Genomic DNA, 17653 nt, shown 5'->3' with positions numbered 1-17653 from the left:
TCCCACTCGATGTTTTTTTCAGAACAATTAGAAGATTATTTCTTTTTTGAAGAGATTTCTCCTTTCAGGGCTTTGTTTGCACCACGTCCTGCTGGGGGAACAGGCACTGTGACACTGCAGAGCCACAGCCACAGCACCTGGGACATTTAGGAAGTGAGAAGCAGCTGGGACACTGAAATATTTCAGTGTTTGCAGCAGTCAGCAACAGCTCAGAGATGTAAAAAACTTCTTCCTGCCTGTTTTGGCAGAACAGATTCATGGCTATGCCTGCACTCGGTTCTGTTGTTGTTTCAGCCACTTTTAAAGCAGATTTTTTGCCAACCCTTTGTTTCCTCCTGGCTTTTGAATTGATTTTTTTTTCATTTTCCTGTTTATTTATTTACATGCAATGGAGAACAGCAAACTTTTAGGCAACTAAAACACATTTTAGGTGTTTCATAGCCTTGTTCTGCAGAAGTGTTGCCACCTGCAGAATAAAAGGTGTGAAATATTTGTGTTCCTTGGTCATTTTACCTCCACTGCTTTGTCTCTGTCCCTTCCAGCAGAATGAGGGAGAGAACTGGAGGCATAAAAATGAGAAAACTCGTGGGTTGAGATAAAGAAATTTAATGGAAGTTGCACACACAAGCAAAGCAAACCCAGGGATTCATCCCCCACTTCCCAGTGTTCAGCATCTCCAGGAGAGCAGGGCTCAGCACACATTGCAGGCAACTTTTAGCACCTTGGAGGAGGAGGAGGTCTAGAAATAAATAAGGATTTTGGTTGGCCTTCAGTTTCAAGGCATATCTTTGGTCCAAAAAGGGATCAAGGGTATGAACACGCCATTGCTGGTGCAAAACAAAATCTGCACATTCCTTTCAGTCTGGATCTTTAAAAACCCCAATTCTTGCAGAAAACAGAAGAACAAGGGGACAATGCAAAACCAGGACAAACACCACACACACCATTATCAAACAAGTGCATAGACAGGGCAAGAAAACTCCTGTTGACACCCAAAATCCAAACCCCAGTGGTTTTTTTGGGTCCATTTCCTCAATATCCATAAATCTCATTGTCCACCCAGGTGGACTCCTTGCTCCTGCCCACACGGTCCCCGCAGAGCTCGTAGATGTCATTGGTGACAAAGCCACTCTCTGTGCTGGCCAGTGTCACCAAGCCAGGGCTGGAGGTGTCCTCAGGGTCCCTGCAGGGGCTCCCCAGCCCCTCCTGGGCACGGAAGGAGGAATTCTTTGTGCCAGGCCTGGCCCCAGCCAGGTCAGCCTCGGATTGTTTGTTGATCACTCTGTAGATGTCCAGCTTGGGGCTGTCCCTCCTGGGCTGGGGCAGCCAGGCACTGTCACCCTTCGGGGTCACATCCTCCAGCTCCTGTCTCCTAAGGAGGAGCAAAAAGGGAAAAGCCATGAAATGCTTTGGCACAGAGAGAAGCACAAACCAACAGCACAGCTCTGACTTGGTGATGAGCCTGGAGCAAAGCTGGGCTCAGGACATTCCTAATTCCAGCAAAACTCCTGGAAAATCCCATGGCAGGACAGGGACACTCCCAAATTCCCAGCCAGCTGGGATTCATTCATTCATTTTGCACCAGGCTGGAAGCAAAGAGAAGTTTAAAGGCTAAAAGCTTCATTTGGGATGATGTGACTGAGAAGGAGTATTAGGTAACATTCTGCAGGAAAAAATAAAAAATAAAAAGTAACTTCTGACACAGCTCCCAAAATCCCAGAGCTGCTGTGCACACACAAGGAGAGCACATTGGCAAACATGATTTACTCCAAATCGTTATCCTTTTGTTTCCACTGCTGCACTGTTTGCTTTGAAGGGGAACTGCTGATAATTCAAAGCTTTAATAAGAAATGTAGAAGGGTTAACACATCAAAATTGCAATCTTGGTGACATTATTTCCTGCCTGCTGCGCCTGTGAATGCAAGGAAAGGATATAATGTGATTTACTTAGAATTTTACTTCACAATTAACCCAGCCTGGAGCATCAACACCAATTTTTCAGCATTTCTTTGGCTGCAAACTCTCCTGTCCAGAGTTTTTTACAGGATGGTGAAATCAGCTGCAAACAGGACAAGGTGCCAGTGCTGATTTCTAACACAAAAATTGCCACTCACCTCTTGAGGAACAGCCAAAAGCAGGAGATGCCTGTGATGGCCACCAGGAGAAGCAGCACAGGAATGATGGAAATGAGGATGTAGACAAGGCTCTGAACAGGTTCTGGGGGTAAAAATGAACCAGGGTCACAAGAAGAAATTGCAGATTTTTCATTGTTAACCACAGATGTACAAACAAAACACTCCCAGTTGAGGCACTCAGAAGTGATTTGATAAAAGTAATTTTTTCACACCCAAAACACTTTGCACACTTTTGGATTTTGAACATTTTTACCTCCAGAGCAACATCCTGGGAAATATTTGAGGGAAGTTCTTTTTTTTTTGTTTTCTTTTTTTTTCCCAGGGGTTGTTTTCTATATTCAGCCTTCCACATTTTGAGTCCAAGCCTAGAAATGAGGTTTTGAGAGCACAGCTCACCTTTGGCTCCCACAGCTGTTCCGTTGGCACCTTTCCTCCGGCGCTCCTCTGGGAATTCTGCCTTCCAGGGCTCTGTTGCCACAGCTGGAAAGAAGCAGCTTCATTAACACTGCAGGTGTTTTTTTGGAAATAATAAAGAACCAAGCTGAGAGGAGATTGAAGAGGCTGAGAGCTGCAAAGATGTGTGGGGTGCAGTGGGATTTTGGTACTTCCATCCCTGCAGCATCACCAAAATCTGCATCAGCAGCACCAAGATTTTCCCAGCATGGAACAGGGGAAGTGCAAACTGCAGGGGAGCTTCGTGCTCAGGATGTTTCTTGGGTGTCCTTGGCAATGGATGTCAGAGTATTTCCACTACAAGTCAGCAATTATTTAAAAAAAAATTAAAATCCCAAATAAAATGTTTGACTCACCTCTTCGGGAATTGTCTATCGGAGCTTTTGTTGGCTTCTCTGAAAGAAAAGAGAAATGCAGCATTTCCTCATGAGTGAAATGCACAATTTCCAACCTGAGCGCTGTTCTTCAGTGCTCTGCCCCAATCTGAGACCTCAAACCCTTCATAAAACCCCTGGGGAATTCATGTGAACCACAAGAGAGGAGACACTGGGATTTCCCCCCATTTGTTCATAAATTCAAATCTCTCCCAGTCCCACCAGCCATTTCTATGGTGTTTTATCTTCTTTTTCTGCCAGATTTGGGATTAAATGCTCCAGAGAGTATTTTTTGTTTGGACTCAGATGTTGATTAATTCTTATCTATGTTACAGTGAGTTCTGCAACACTTCTGGCTAACTAACTAAAAATGGAGATGTATCTCTCCCTACAAGGCCTTTTAAGGCCAAACTGTCCAGTTAAGAAATGACACCTAAATTATTTTTACTTTTAACCAATCACTCATGACCAGCAATGCAGAATTTTCTATCCAACCACACAAAATCACCCAAACCCATGAAGAAGAAGGTGAAGAAGAACAAAACCTTTGCCCCAAAATCTCCATCTTGCTTTGTGCCTATTACTATATCCCAAAACCTCAAATTCTAAGTGTGATATTATACATTTCTATTCTAACTACACAGTTGTGATCCCAGTTCTATAATTCAATTTTGGATGCCTTCTCCCAGCCTCAGCTTTTCCTGGGGGGAAAAGTCTAAAATTCCCAATTTCCAGCGTTCCAACAGCTTTTCCAACCGCACCGCTCCCTCCTTCTGCTGGATGATTGGGTTTTAACCCCCCCAGAGGCTCCTCACCCAGGGAATATTTGCAGATGAAGTTGTTTTTCATGGTGCATCTGTCATCATTCCACTGGAACATGTAGGGGCCCCCCACCCCGGGAGGGGCAGAGGGTTGGTGGTAGAGCACCACGCACACCTCGCCCCCGCACGATGGCTCGTCCACGTACCAGTTCCTGAAATAAAAACCAACAAACAGCTCAGGGAAATAAAGCAGAGTTAAAGGTGCCACGCCCTGAACTTGCACTGGGGAAATGGGAGGGATGAAATGCAGTTGTTTGTTGTTTTAATTCAGATTTTTCCAGCTCGCAATATCAATGAGCTGCTCACAGCCTTCCCTCCTTCCTGGCCCAGTCAGCATTACTGAGTCTCAGCCAGTGCAACTAGCAGATTTTTAGAATTATTTTTTAATAAATTGAATTTTTAGTGGCATATTCCATGGAATAAACCAGAACCAAGGATTCAGTTCTGGTCCCTGGGTGCATCTTTAGGTATGTGTGTTTAGAATTCACTGTTTCCTTGTAGACAAGATTCTTGCTCGAGCATTAAAGTAGCTCAGAATGAGCTGCAATTGTGTAGAGAAAGTCCAGGTTCTCCTGAGCTTTCACTGAGCCTTGCAGAGGTTTCTCCACACAATTTTAGACCTGTGCAAAATCATCATTTTTGCTCTCTAGGTCTCAGCGCCTGCAAAATTTTGGCACCTGTTTAATGAAAAACAAACAAAAAAAAAAGAATCTGAAGCAGAGCCTGGCTTCCTCTGTCAGAAATGCAGCAACACAGCTTTGTAGATAATTTTTTTGTTGTTGTTTTCTAAGAATGAACTTTTTTTTTTGGTTTCTAAGAATAAAGCTCACCACCAGACACCTGTGCCACCGCTCCAAGCAGCGCACAGGAAGGAGGCAGCACCTCACTGTTAGTGAGAAGGTATTTTATGTAACTCAGAAAACACCTCTGAAATTCTCTAAATTTGCCAATTGTTCAATCCCCACTGATTCTGGAAGCAGCAATGTTCTGCCTGCCAGGAATTTGCTGATCCCTGGGACATAAATAATTCCAGATATCCCGAGGTGTTCAGCAGGGAGAACACCCATTTCAAGCCCTGTTTTTCCAACCATTCCAATGCTTTATTTCTTTTTTATTATTCCTCCCTCACTTCCTTCCTCTCCTGGTGTTTTCCTTGGCTTTATCATCCAGCATGAATAGCTGTGTCTCTCCAGTGGAAGGCAGGAAAGCTGTGCCTGTTTCTTAACAGCACATTCCCATTATCCACCCCCAATATCTGAGCCAGGGGAGAGACTTTCAGACATCAAATCATTCCAAAACCAGTTTTAATTTGTTCATTTCCCAGTGGCTTAGATGGGCTCCCAAAGCAAAAAGGTCACAGTTCCAACATGTCTGATACAAGGATGCAAATTGGTGTCAATGTTGTTTCTTTTATAATTGAATTACAACAAATCCTGTGGCTCCTTAAGACAATGAGGCAGAAATATCAAAAGTGCTGTGAAGATTTATTTCCATGTCTGCAACAAATCCTGCAGCTCTAATATTTTGCTGTCCCACAGGAAAAAAAATATTATTTCCTCAATAAGGGAACAACATTTTTTTTATTTTTCAGGACATCAGGTGTAAACTTCAGGGGTTCTGCAGTGCAGGAATCTTCAGGTCATTTGTTGAGATTTTTAAAGCCACAAAAATCACCAATTTATCCTGAAGCAGAGAACACCAGGAGGGTGATTTGTGCACCAGGATGGGATGAATGCAGAAGGAACAGCATGGATTCACTGGACAAAATCCTAAATTTGGTACCCACCGAAATTTGGACGAGCTCCCATCTGCCCAGGAGTAGAAGCTGTGACACTCTGTGCTGTTGTCCTCCTCCTCCTTCCTCCTCCTCAGCCCTATCCAGAAGTCCCCATCAGAGGCCAGGAGGCTCCTGATGAATGATTCAATCAGTCTCTGCTCTGCTGGGCTCTCGATGCTCACCAAATGTCCCCCATCAGCCCTGCAGGCCAGGTGAGCTTCCTCATAGCTGCTCCTGCGCGAGGCATCGTGGAAATACACGATCTTGTAGCAGGGTTTCTGCGTGCCACGCCTGCAAACCGTCTGCCCTGCAGGGAGGGAGAGAAAATGCTGCTCAACAGGGCCAAAAATCGGGGTAAAACGTCAGGCTGGGTGAGTTTATATGGGAAACACACTCTTCTGGATGAGTTTTGGATGGATTTGGGTGAGTTTATACGGACAACACAGGTAAAAGTCTCTTCTGAATGAGTTTTGGATCGATTTGGATGAGTTTATATGGAAAACACAGATAAAAGTCTCTTCTGGATGAGTTTTGGATCAGTTTATATGGAAAACACAGGTAAAAGCCTCTTTTGAATGAGTTTTGGATCCGTTTGGATGAGTTTATATGGAAAACACAGATAAAAGTCTCTTTTGGATGAGTTTTGCATCAATTTGGGTGAGTTTCTATGGAAAAAACACAGATAAAAGTCTCTTCTGGACGAGTTTTGGATCAGTTTATATGAAAAGCACAGGTAAAAGTCTCTTTTGGACAAGTTTTGGATCGATTTGGATGAGTTTATATGGAAAACACAGGTAAAAGTCTCTTTTGAATGAGTTTTGGATGAATTTGGATGAGTTTCTATGGAAAAGGTAAAAGTCTCATCTGGATGAGTTTTGGATCAGTTTATATGGAAAACACAACACAGGCAAAAGTCTTCTGGATGAGTTTTGGATCAATTTGGATGAGTTTATATGGAAAACACACGTAAAAGTCTCTTCAGGATGAGTTTTGCATCAATTTGGGTGAATTTCTATGGAAAAAACAGGTAAAAGCCTCTTTTGAATGAGTTTTGGATGAATTTGGGTGAGTTTATACAAAAAACACAACACAGGTAAAAGTCTCTTTTGGACGAGTTCTGGATCAATTTGGATGAGTTTCTATGGAAAACAAAACACAGGTAAAAGTTTCTTGTGTTTCTGGGCTGGCAAATGGCATCTCCAAATTTTTCTCTCTGCATCTCAGAGTTTAGGTTGGTCCTTTCCTGTCCTGCTCTTCTCAGCTCCCTCATGATTTTTCTGGGATTTGCAGATCCTGTTCCAGAGCAAGCTGATGTGTGCAACCTTTCAAACAGCAAAGTTCCCTTGCAAGGGTTCAAGGAGGCTTTTTGAAATGATGATTATTTTTAAGGAGTGAAATGGCCAGCATTAGAGATTTCCTCATACAAGCAGAGATAGCAAGGATTTATCTTTGGGGGTATATTCAGTACTTTGATGGATATTGCAGTGCCACAGAATCCCAGAATATTTGGGGTTGGAAAGGACCTTAAAACCTTCTCATTCCAGGGATGGGACATCCACAACTCCTCTGGCCACCCTGCATGGGAAGAATTTCTTCTTTACATCCAACCTCAAACTCTTTCATTTCCCAGTGCCTGTCCTGAGGATCACGAGATGAGTTCCCACAGCCCAATTTGCAGCTCTGCTCTGTGCTCTGCACTGTTCCTGCCTGCCCAGGGATAAACAATGTCTGCTTTCAGCCTCTCAAAGCCAAGCACTGCCTCATGCAGGAGCAGCAGAGCTTATTTTGGTTCTGAGGGAAGATCAAAGTGAAAAGACACATCATCCAAAATGATGCACTCATGGTTTTTTTTCAGCAGAGCAGTCCCAATATTTAGACTGTGGAAACAAACAGTTTTGTTTTGCTCAGTAAATATTTCTTTTTGCAGGCACAATCTGCTAACCTACATGTTTTTACAGAAGGAAAACATTCAGCAACATTTGTGGCGTGCATGGAACAAATGGGATAATACAAAGACAGGTCATTATAAACCTGTTAGGGGTTTATAATACCAGGGATATTTGCTGGATTTGCTTTATCCTTTTATGTTGGTCACTGTAATTTAAACACCTTGCACACTGGAATTTTTCAGCAGTTAAATAGCCAGAAATTGTGTTTGCTAATATTTTACACAGGGAATAAAATAAGACAACAGCATTATTAAAAAATACATTTCTAGCACAGCTTGTGCTTCTCTTGGGAATTTGACACTCAAGAAGACAAAGTCCCTTACCTCTTCTGAGGGAAACGTCCACTGCTGTCGGGAGAGGCAAAAGGAAAACACAGACAGCAGAAATTCATTAAAAATCCACAACTCTCTACAAACACTGTCACAAAAACTGCACTCGGGCTCTTTGCTGACACACAAACACATCTTTTCCTCCTTAAAAAAAAAGGAGGAAGAAAGTCTCCGCCTCGCCAGCCAGACTTGCCATTGCTTTCAGGGAAGGAGAAGCGGATTGGAGCCGGTTCCTGGCTGGGCTTCAGCTCCTGCCCGAGTCCCGAGCTGAGTTTGGGAGCTCAAAGGATTCCTTGTGTCCCTTCCCCTCCATCTCCCCTCTCGGGATCCGACCCCAGCGCGCTCCCCAGGGCAGGACAGCGGGGAAAATCAGCTGGAAAAGTTGGGAAGCACCTCCAGAAAGCAAACCCAACCTTTCCCCCTGCGCTACCACCGAGCATCCCTGCCCATGTCGCGACAGCATCCCCAGCGACAGAGGCGCGGCTGGCGGGGCAGGAGGGATGTCCACGGGATGGGGAGGATGTCCACACAATATCCCAGCGATTCCCAGCGATTCCCAGCGATTCCCAGCCATTCCCAGCCCCTCTTACCGCTGAGCAGCCGCGCCCCCGCCGCGCAGCCCAGCGCGGCCGCGCACAGCGCTGCTGCGGCCAGCATCGCTCCGGACACCGGACAGCAGCTCCTCCTTCCTCCCTTCCTTCCTTCCTTCCTTCCTTCCTCTCCTTCCCTTCCTCCTCCTCCTCCTCCTCCCCCGGGCTGGGTTCAGCGCCGCTCCCGCAGCGCTCCGGGGCTCAGCGCGCTCCGCGCTCCCAGCCCCGCATCCCTCTGCTCCTGTCCCCTCCGATCCCTCTTTTATATCCCCATCCACCCCCCCGCCCACCAGGAGCCACCCACGGGCGGGTCCGTCCCCACGCTGAAGTTCATTTATTTATTTATTTTATTCTTTTAAGGTTTTTCCTTCGCTTTCCCAGATGCGGATTTGCCCTGGAGAAGCGCGATGAGCTCTGTCGCTTCCTCCCGGCCACGCTGACCTATTTTATCCGTCCCAACCCCAATTCTCTAAATCTAAACATTCACAGTTGGAAGGGTGATGCACCAAATCCGACTTTAAGTAAAATCCTGGGATTGACTCCAAAATCTGTTTTTAGCGCATGATGCTAAAATTCCTGAGGGAACCGCTTGGGAAGGGAAAGCACAGCACGGGAATTCTGATTCCTGCATGGATGAGCGGGATGTGTTCCTGGGATGTGTTCCTGGGATGCTGATCCTGGGATGTGTTCCTGGGATGTGTTCCTGGGATGGTTTCCTGGGATGTGTTCCTGGGATGTGTTCCTGGGATGCTGATCCTGGGATGCTCTCCTGGGATGGTTTCCTGGGATGGTTTCCTGGGATGCTGTTCCTTGGGATGTGTTTCTGGGATGCTGTTCTGGGATTTGTTCCTGGGATTTGTTCCTGGGATGTGTTCCTGGGATCCTGTTCCTGGGATCGGATCCTGTTCCTGAGATGTGTTTCTGGGATGTGTTTCTGGGATGCTTTCTTGGGATGTGTTCTGGGATGCTGTCCTGGGATGGTTTCCTGGGATGTGTTCCTGGGATGTTCCCCTGGGATACTCTCCTGGGATGCTGTTCCCACCTTTCTTTCCTGAGTTTCTCCTTCCTGGGATGCTGTTCCCACCTCTCTCGTGGAATTTCTCCTTCCTGGGATGCTGTTCCCACCTCTTTCCCCGAGTTTCTCCCCATCCAGCCCCGGCTCCAAGAGATTTTCCCAGGAGAAGCAGCAGAGCAGCTCAGTGAATCCGTTCAGGCAGAAAAGAACCGGGATCGATGTTTGATTTTGGAGGATTGTTTGATTGTGGAGGAGACTCAAAGCCTTGAGCCACCCTTGGGAGGTCAGGGGGAGAAACTGATTCTGAAATTGGTATTTTGAGGGAGGAGAATCCTTTAAAATGCCCTGGAAACAGAAGTCGGGAATTGCAGAGGGAAGTGTTGGAAAGCTCCGGCTCTGAGCGTGTGTCACGTCTGAGAAACAGGAACAGGCTCTGGTGTTTCCTGGCTTTTTCAGAAAAATAAAAATACCTCCACAACCACTCTGTTCCCTGACTTTCTGAATCCCAGCCAGAATGAAAGCAAAATTAAAATTTTCTGAAAAGTGTCGAAGCTTCCATTTCCTTCTCTTGACCACTATTGAGAAACAAATGGGAAATCTACAGAAAATAAAGGAGAAAAGTGTAGAAAAAATAGCAGCAACCTTTTAATTTCTAAATCTTGTAATTATAGTGCAGGATAAAACTGAGTATTTATTGTAATGATAATGATAATGATGATGATGATGACAATAACAATAACAATAATAATAATATCCAGGACTTCTTTCCCCCTAAATAGAATCTGAGTATTTAGACCAAGGGAAATAAAAACCAGAATTTGGGCCAAGTAGACAGACTTGGTTCAGCATTTTAATAAACTTTGAGGAGAGGAAGTGCTTGATAGGAACCAACTGAAAATCTTAAATAAGGAGGGAGAAAAAGAGGCTTTTATGTCCAAAATGAAGATGTCATTCCTTAAAGTCCCTTTTGAAATCTTGTTTTCCAGGTTGTTTCTCCAATCACTGCATTTATCAGCTTTAATATTTCAATGTTACCCCATCCAACTGAGGAATGAAATTGTATTAATTCAGATATGTGGTTCTTAAGCCTCCAATCATTGATCTCTGCTGTGTATCCTGGGAATTGCAGCAGAAGGAAAGAAAAGCCTTAATAGAATCCAGACCTCTTACTCTTGGATTTTATTCTCCTGATAAACATCCGGCCAGGCCAGGCCAAACCATTAGAAATCAGGAAATCTACATTTCACTGCTGATAATAATAAAAATCCCCAAATAGAATTCTTCCTTTAGTGCTCAAATCCAGTTTCTGAGAGCTTTTTAAGGAGCAGAGTGTCTGGTTTGATAACTTTGTTATAAACTGAGTTTCAGTGGATAAAAACTCGGATATGGCAACGGAAAAAATAAAAAATAAAAATTAAGAAAAAACAACCAATGGCCAGGCTGTAAAGATTCATTTCATATTAAACTGAGAAATTTAGACTCACTGCTTTATTTCTTGTGGTTTTGAGGTAGAAAATTGTCCTTAATAACCTTTTTTAGCTCACTTAAACTTCATTTTCCTCCTGGGCCTGGCCTGGGATTTCAGAGCTCCCCAGGCTGCAGGATCCTCTTTGCTTAAGGAATTTTTTTGATAAAGCCACTCTCTCTTCTCACATTTACAAAATTTCAGGGTTTGCTCCTTCAGATTTGTTCATGTCAGGATGAAATCTGAAATCTGGATTTGAACCCCAAGCAATATCTGTGATTGATAAAAACCTGCACATTACTCTTATTCTATCCACTGCATTAATTTGAATTTTCTGAGACTTATGGGATGCTTTTAGGATATCCTATATTTGTGTAAAGCCATTTACTCCTGGAAATGAATCTTTATGGCTGCCCAAAGCTGCAAATCTTGGCTTTCATCTCAGCTTGGAAAACCCCTCCAAGCCCATCAAATCCAACCTTTAAAAAAAAAATAAAAAATTAAAAATGAAAAAGAATGGGAGCAGAGTGAAGTGTTGCTGGCTGGAGGCAGAATTCAGAGCAGACTAATGGATGGTGATGGAGGAGATTCCTTTTGGGATGATTGATGGGGAAAGGGGCATTGCTGACTCGAAGGAAAAGCCTGCAGAGCTCAGCACCTGCAGATTGCTCTGCCTGGCCTGGCTCCCAAAACCAAATTCCCACTAAAAATGCTTTAATAAAATTAGAAAAAAAAAAAAAAAAAGGATAATTGCAGAGTCAGGCTGAAAATGTGATTTTTGTGTTGGATGGTTTGCAGAGTCAAGCTGAAAATGCAATTTTTGTGTTGGATGGTTTGTCTGAGTTTGCTTTATTAGTGATGGGGGGAACATTAATTAATCAGGTCGGTAATTGGGGCTCCAGCAGAAGTTTCAATCTTCTTTCAGGTAATTTCCACTCCAGTCCAGCTTCTCCAAGGCTGGGAAAGAGCTGCCACCACAGGCCTGAATTTCATTTGTTCAACAAGAATGAAGGGAGGAGAATGTGAGAACAGAGAAGGCTGAGATGAGCCCAGTCAGAATGGGAGTCAAAACCTGCAAATTTGGAGGAGAAAAAACTCAAAAATCCATTTTATCCTCACGATTTTTAGTGGAAATGAGCTGTAAATGAGGTGGATCACCAGGAAAATTGGATTTAGAGGAACACAGCACTTTTATTTCACTGTCTGTTGTCTGATTGCTGATCCTGGCCTGCCAGACCTTTTTGCCTGGCTGTGTGGCTAGTGATTGTTGCTTTGGGCAATCAGCTAACTACACTGCCTGGCAACCAGGCTGACGGCAGAGCCCTTCATCCCCACTTTTATTTCCAAAAGCATTATTCACTATTATCTCCAATTAAAATTCTTAGTTAAGCTAAGTGGTCAGAGAAAAAAAAAAAGCAGTTTATACCCACTGTGAGTTTAATATTTAATCATTGCTCAAAACTGCCTTCACTCACCCTGCTTAATAAAACATGCAAAACAAATGAAAATTATTGATATCTGGCAAGAGAAGCTGAAGGATGCAACCTAAAAAAAAAAAAAAAAAAATCCATAGCCCAGTTTGTGTGTATTAAAAATTAAATATACAGTAAATGAATCATTTAAATACCAGACAAGATTCTTGGTCCAGGAAAATTCCTGAGGATTTTAACACCAACTTCAAGAAATGAAAAATTTCATTTTATATTCCCAACATTCACCACACACTGCCGTGGGCAGGTAAAATCCTGGAGACAAAGCTGCAATAAATGACATTATGAATGATTCTGGAGGAATGAGGAATTGGGAGGTTCCAGGCTGAGGCTGGAGCAGGGAGTGCTGTGCCTTGTTTTGATGGCAGTGGGATTAGTGATTGTGGAATTCGGGATACAATCAGCTAACTACACTGCCTGCAAACCAAGAACTCCTCCTGCAGGCAGGAACTCGAACCTGCAACGAAAGAAAAACTTCCAAGAATTCTATTCATATCCCCCAACTCCCCAAATGCTTTTAAAGTAATTTAAAAAAATGGCAATAATGGAAAATATTGGTCAATTCACCCTTATTCTGCTAAATTAAAAATATTTATATCTGTATCTATATCTATATAGCTATATTTGTATCTATATCTGTATCTATATTTGTATTTATATCAATATTTGCATCTATATTTGTATTTATATTTATATCAGTATCCATATCTATATCTATACCTATATCTATATTTATATTTACATTTATATCTATATTTTATTTATATTTATAATTAGAGTTCTATTTCTATTCCTATTTGTATTTGTATTTGTATTTGTATTTCTATTTCTATTTCTATTTCTATTTCTATTTCTATTTCTATTTCTATTTCTATTTCTCTGTTTCTACTTCTATTCATACTAACATATTATATACTTTTAATGTATTATACATAATATTTATATAGATATTTAGCATTTGCACCACATTTTAAGAGTTCTTACTAAAAAATCTGCACTGAACACAACATAAAGACCATTTCAAGAGTGCAGAGGCAGAACAACCAAACACCAAAACAGAAATTATTCTGCAGCACCACAAGGGGAAAACGAGACAAGGAAAACCTTGGCATGGAGTCCTTGCTGTATCCAGAGGTGGGAGTGCAAATCCAGCTGCAAATTTGGGCCAAGACAAAATGTTCCACGGGAAAATCATCCTGCAGGTGTTTGTGCTCTGTCCCTGCTCCCTGCTGTGCCTTTTCCGTGGATTTTGGGCCATTTCCAAGGTAGAGTTTTCCAGAATGAAGTGCAGTAGTGATGGTGGAATTTCACCATTTCCCTGAATTCCTGAATGCTTTTTTCCCCCCCTAAAAAACTGCAATCTTTCCTTTGTTATTTAATTTTAGAACATCCTGGATCAGCACCACTGGAGGGTTTTTAAAAATCACTTAAATCATAAAATCTTAAATTCTGTGGATTTTGGGCCATTTCCATGTGGAGTTTTCCAGAATGAGGTGCAGTAGGGATGGTGGAATTTCACCATTTCCCTGAATTCCTGAATGCTTTTTTTCCCCCTCTAAAAAACTCCAGGAGCACAGCTCGTGCTGTCAGTCAGGTGTCAGCATGCTCCAATTTTTCCACTCATTTGAGGCAGCTAAAAAACCGAGCAGATCTGTTCAGAGAGTGTGTCAGCAGCTCTCATCAATTATGTCTCGTGTCTGATGGGTGTGCATGCAATAACTAACGTGATAAAGCTGTTTAATATAGATTATCCAGCTAAAACAGGAGTGAGGCACAGTCTGTGAGCTTGCAAGAAGTTTTTCTGATGAAATTTTTTTTTTTTTTTGTGAGGAAATTTTTTTTCTGATTGAAAAATGAAAGAAACGTAAAGAATTCCGGACTTACCTTGGAGTAATCCTCATGAGGACAGAGTTGGGACAAAAATTATTTAATGGGAAGGGAAAAATGAGTGCAAAAATCACTTTTCCCTTCCCCAAGGTGTGGCAGAATTCCTCTGGGGATGCTCCCATCTTGTCCCATCTTTCCCCCTGGGGCTCCTGGCTCGGAGTGTCCCCAGGTCAGCCCCTGCCTGGCAGCTTTGTGTGTTCCCTGTCACCATGGCCACCCTGCCAGGGCCGCCTGGGCACAGGGCAGGTGCCCCAGCCATGGAGAGGTTTCCATGGGCAAAGCCAACGTGGGGAACACACCCTGAGTTTGGAATTTCCATCCAGGGAAGGGCTGGGGGGCACTGGTGGCAGTCCCAGCTTTAATCCCCACCAGGAATCCCCAAAAGGCAGAGGAACAGCTCAGGGGGATCAGTGTGCTGTGGTTTTGGGGTCTGCTCAGCTGTTTCTCCTCCCTTGCCTTTCTCCCTTATTATTTCTCTCCCTCCTTTCAGTTCTGAAAATCACAGCACACAAACAGAGCAAAATTTTAAAAATGGCAACAGCTCTTAGACTCCATAAAATAAACCCAGGTAGCTGTGCACTCTTTGTTATTTAATTTTAGAACATCCTGGATCAGCACCACTGGAGGTTTTTTAAAATCACTTAAACAACAAAATCTTGAATTAAATTCTAGCCATGTGGAATACTCAAACCCTTAACATTTTTGTGGTGGTGATCAGAATCAGTTTCTGGTTCGCTCCAGTCCCAAATTATTCATTTTACAGAGCCTGCATGGTTTAAGTGCAGCTGTATAAGTTTTAACCTCCAGCTATGAGGTTCCTTCTGCCCTAGTGCTCCAAGGAATTGCTGCTTCTGAATGTGGCCAAACAAATCTGCTTTTCCCTCAGGAGATTTTCTGAGGAAGCTTTTCCTCATGGAAATCCCTCAGGATTTCTGATTTTTACATCAATACCTGTGAACTGCAGCTGCTTACCTGGAGGGACTGCCATCCATCACCCACAAAAACCAAATTGCAGAGGGGAGATTTCTCTCCAGCTACTCAATCCTTTAAAGCAGGAAAACTGCACAAAACCCCAAAAACCTCCTGCAGGGGTGGCTGCTGGCAGAGTGTGCTTGGGGGAGCTGTGTTTGCTCTTGGTTTGGGCTGCAGTTACTACAGAAACTCTCCTGGGGCTGTCCCTTGGTGCCTCAAGCCTGGGCTTGCCTGCTGACCCAGGGCACACCTCATTTAATCTGGCCAGGAATTCTCCTGCAGAGCTGGGACTCATTTCAGTCCCTCTGAATGTTTGGACACTTTTCCTTGGTTCCAGCAAGATCTGGACCAGCCCCATGGATATCCAGGCACTGATTTTTAGTGGTTTGGCTTTTTTTTTCCATTCCTGGTAAGGATTAAAACAGCATCATTCAACAAAAGGCACAAATATCTCCTCATTTATCTCCTCATTTATCTCCTGCCAGAACTTGGCTGTCCATGCTGGGTTTTGCTAAATCTGCTGGGATGAAAACAGTTTCTGTGTGGATGCAGCTGGGAATGAGTGGGAGCACAATTTCTTGGCTGCTGTTGAATGGATCTCCCTCTCTCCTGTGCCAGTTTTGGTTCAGACATTTTCTTCCTCAGCAGTTCTTACCCAAATGGGGCACCCAGGGCTGTGTTTCCTCCACTCAGTGACAACTGGCAGCCCTGGGAAGGATTGGAGCCTGATGAATCTCCCTAATTAAAGGATTCACTTTTTTTGTGGCTGCAGTGAGGTGCCAGAATTCCCCTGTGCTGTTCTGCTTTCTGTGACACCAACAGGAAAATAATGCTTGATATTAAAAATACCAAGTTAAAAATTTCTCAATAAAATCTCTGTGCCAACCACAATTTGAATAATCAGAGCCAAGTGGGTGAATTGCTCAGAGCTTTGCCTAAATCTTCCCCTGGTTGTTGTTGGAAATGGAATTTGGCCTCCTCTCATCATCCCAGAAACATTAGCTCACTGCAGGGCTGATCAAATTCTCCACCCCAGGGCAGGGATGGAGTCCCCACTGCTGCAGTTTTGCTGTTTAAGCTCAAGAATAAAAGAAAACCAAAATTGAGAGGAAGAGGTCGTGTCTTTTATTAGGTTATGATCTGATATTGAGGGAAAACATCATGAAATCAAAGAAATCAGATTAAATATCAAAACTTTGGCCAGAAAGACAAAATCATCCTTAAAGGAATCCCAGTCTGTGTTTGGGATTGTTTAGGAAACCCTAAACAAAGGATTAACTTACTGAGAAGAACTTCAAAAATTGGAATTATGTGCATCATCCATCATTTTTAAGTGGCAAATCTTGCTCTTTGGTATCTCCCTGGACACCAATTTTGCCAGGCTCAGATCTGTGGTGGTTGCCTCCAGTTTTTTGGAACATCCCCTTCTCCTGCAGTTCAACCACACTGCAGCAAAACCAATGTGATCTAAGCTTGAAAGTCACTTGAAAACTTTTCTTTTTGGTTTTTTTTTTTTTTTGCCATGTCACCATGGAACAGATTTTTAAAAACGCAGAAAAACTGATGTGACTGCAGAGTTTGCAAGGGAATCCACTCAGCTCAGAAAATGACATTTGGAAAGGAATTTTAATCTCCAGAATAAAACTCAGGCCTCAGGCATGAAGAGCCAGTTTGGCAGAACGCTCCAGAGCTAATTCTGGATGCAGACAGAGTCAGAACCTTCACAGACTGCTCAGAAAATGTGGTGTGGAAATCCTTGCCAGCAGCAGTTTCCTGTTGTCCTCCAGCCCTCCCCAAAAACCCCAGGGCAGGGATGAAAAAGGAAGGGGTGACTCAGGGAACAAAACCCTGGAGTGTCACCCCAGCCAGGGAACCCTCGTGGGCACAGCACTGAGATAAAAACAGCAAAAATAAAAAACCTGGAAGCTTTTTCTGAGGATCCTTTCTCTTCCTCAAGCTCTGATTTCTGTTTCTTTTGGGGGGTCACAGAAAGGGAAAGGTCCCCACTGGCTGAGAGGGGTTTTGATATGTGAGACAGAGGAAGAGTAGGAAAATGGGGCTGTTTTGGGGTTTATTACTCATTCCTTAAAAGCTAAATTTCTACTGAAAACCTTGGTCTTTTATTTTATTTTTAAATTTTTTTTAAATTTTTTTTTGTGTTGTAAAAATTAAAGAGCCAGGAAGGGACTGTGCAAGTGCAGAGGAATGAGATCCAGAAATAGCCAGGAATTTGTGGTTTAGGGACACAATTTGTGCCTCCAGGCTCTGTATTTCTCAATATCACCCCAGAGAGGTGTGAGCTCTGGGGCTGCACCATCCCCAGTCACTTTTGACCACTCAGCTCCTTTTTGCCTCCATTTATTCTTTTGTCTTGGCCCTTGCTGGGATCTGACTCC

The 17653-nt window shown here is 43.3% G+C and overlaps 1 protein-coding gene and 1 long non-coding RNA gene across 4 annotated transcripts; both read right to left on the bottom strand.

The window, feature by feature from the left end:
* Positions 1 to 590: 590 nt before the first annotated feature.
* On the bottom strand, positions 591 to 8556 carry LAYN (layilin). Of its 3 annotated transcripts, none has more exons than XM_033081846.1 (8): positions 8429 to 8556; positions 7833 to 7856; positions 5570 to 5867; positions 3778 to 3935; positions 2945 to 2983; positions 2532 to 2612; positions 2115 to 2217; positions 591 to 1372 (listed from the first exon to the last, which is right to left on the bottom strand). In XM_033081846.1, the coding sequence occupies exons 1-8, from the start codon at positions 8493 to 8495 to the stop codon at positions 1033 to 1035; spliced, it is 1110 nt and encodes a 369-aa protein (XP_032937737.1). In that variant the 5' UTR covers positions 8496 to 8556; the 3' UTR covers positions 591 to 1032. The 3 variants fall into 3 exon arrangements, with proteins under 3 accessions (XP_032937737.1, XP_032937736.1, XP_032937738.1); XM_033081845.1 differs by having other exon boundaries at positions 2532 to 2615; positions 8429 to 8555; XM_033081847.2 differs by lacking the exon at positions 7833 to 7856 and having other exon boundaries at positions 2532 to 2615; positions 8429 to 8555.
* Positions 8557 to 8761: 205 nt separating this feature from the next.
* On the bottom strand, positions 8762 to 14910 carry LOC117008199. The gene is made up of 2 exons (XR_004420286.2): positions 14283 to 14910; positions 8762 to 11980 (listed from the first exon to the last, which is right to left on the bottom strand). It is a non-coding gene; the product is annotated as an uncharacterized LOC117008199 (long non-coding RNA).
* Positions 14911 to 17653: the final 2743 nt, after the last annotated feature.

The sequence above is a fragment of the Catharus ustulatus genome, chromosome 28 (assembly GCF_009819885.2).
Source record: "Catharus ustulatus isolate bCatUst1 chromosome 28, bCatUst1.pri.v2, whole genome shotgun sequence".
In the NCBI taxonomy this organism is placed as follows: Eukaryota; Metazoa; Chordata; class Aves; order Passeriformes; family Turdidae; genus Catharus; species Catharus ustulatus.
Note: the sequence above shows the minus strand (reverse complement) of the source record. Positions and strands in the feature narration are given on the sequence as shown.

Bases quoted from the DNA above. Each gene is read 5' to 3' on its own strand.
- LAYN (XM_033081845.1), bottom strand. From the start codon at position 8,495: ATGCTGGCCGCAGCAGCGCTGTGCGCGGCCGCGCTGGGCTGCGCGGCG. The intron at 5,868-7,832 runs GTAAGGGACTTT...CCCTCCCTGCAG, and splicing joins GGACGTTTCCCTCAGAAGAG to GGCAGACGGTTTGCAGGCGT. The intron at 2,984-3,777 runs GTGAGGAGCCTC...CTTTTCTTTCAG, and splicing joins CATCTGCAAATATTCCCTGG to AGAAGCCAACAAAAGCTCCG.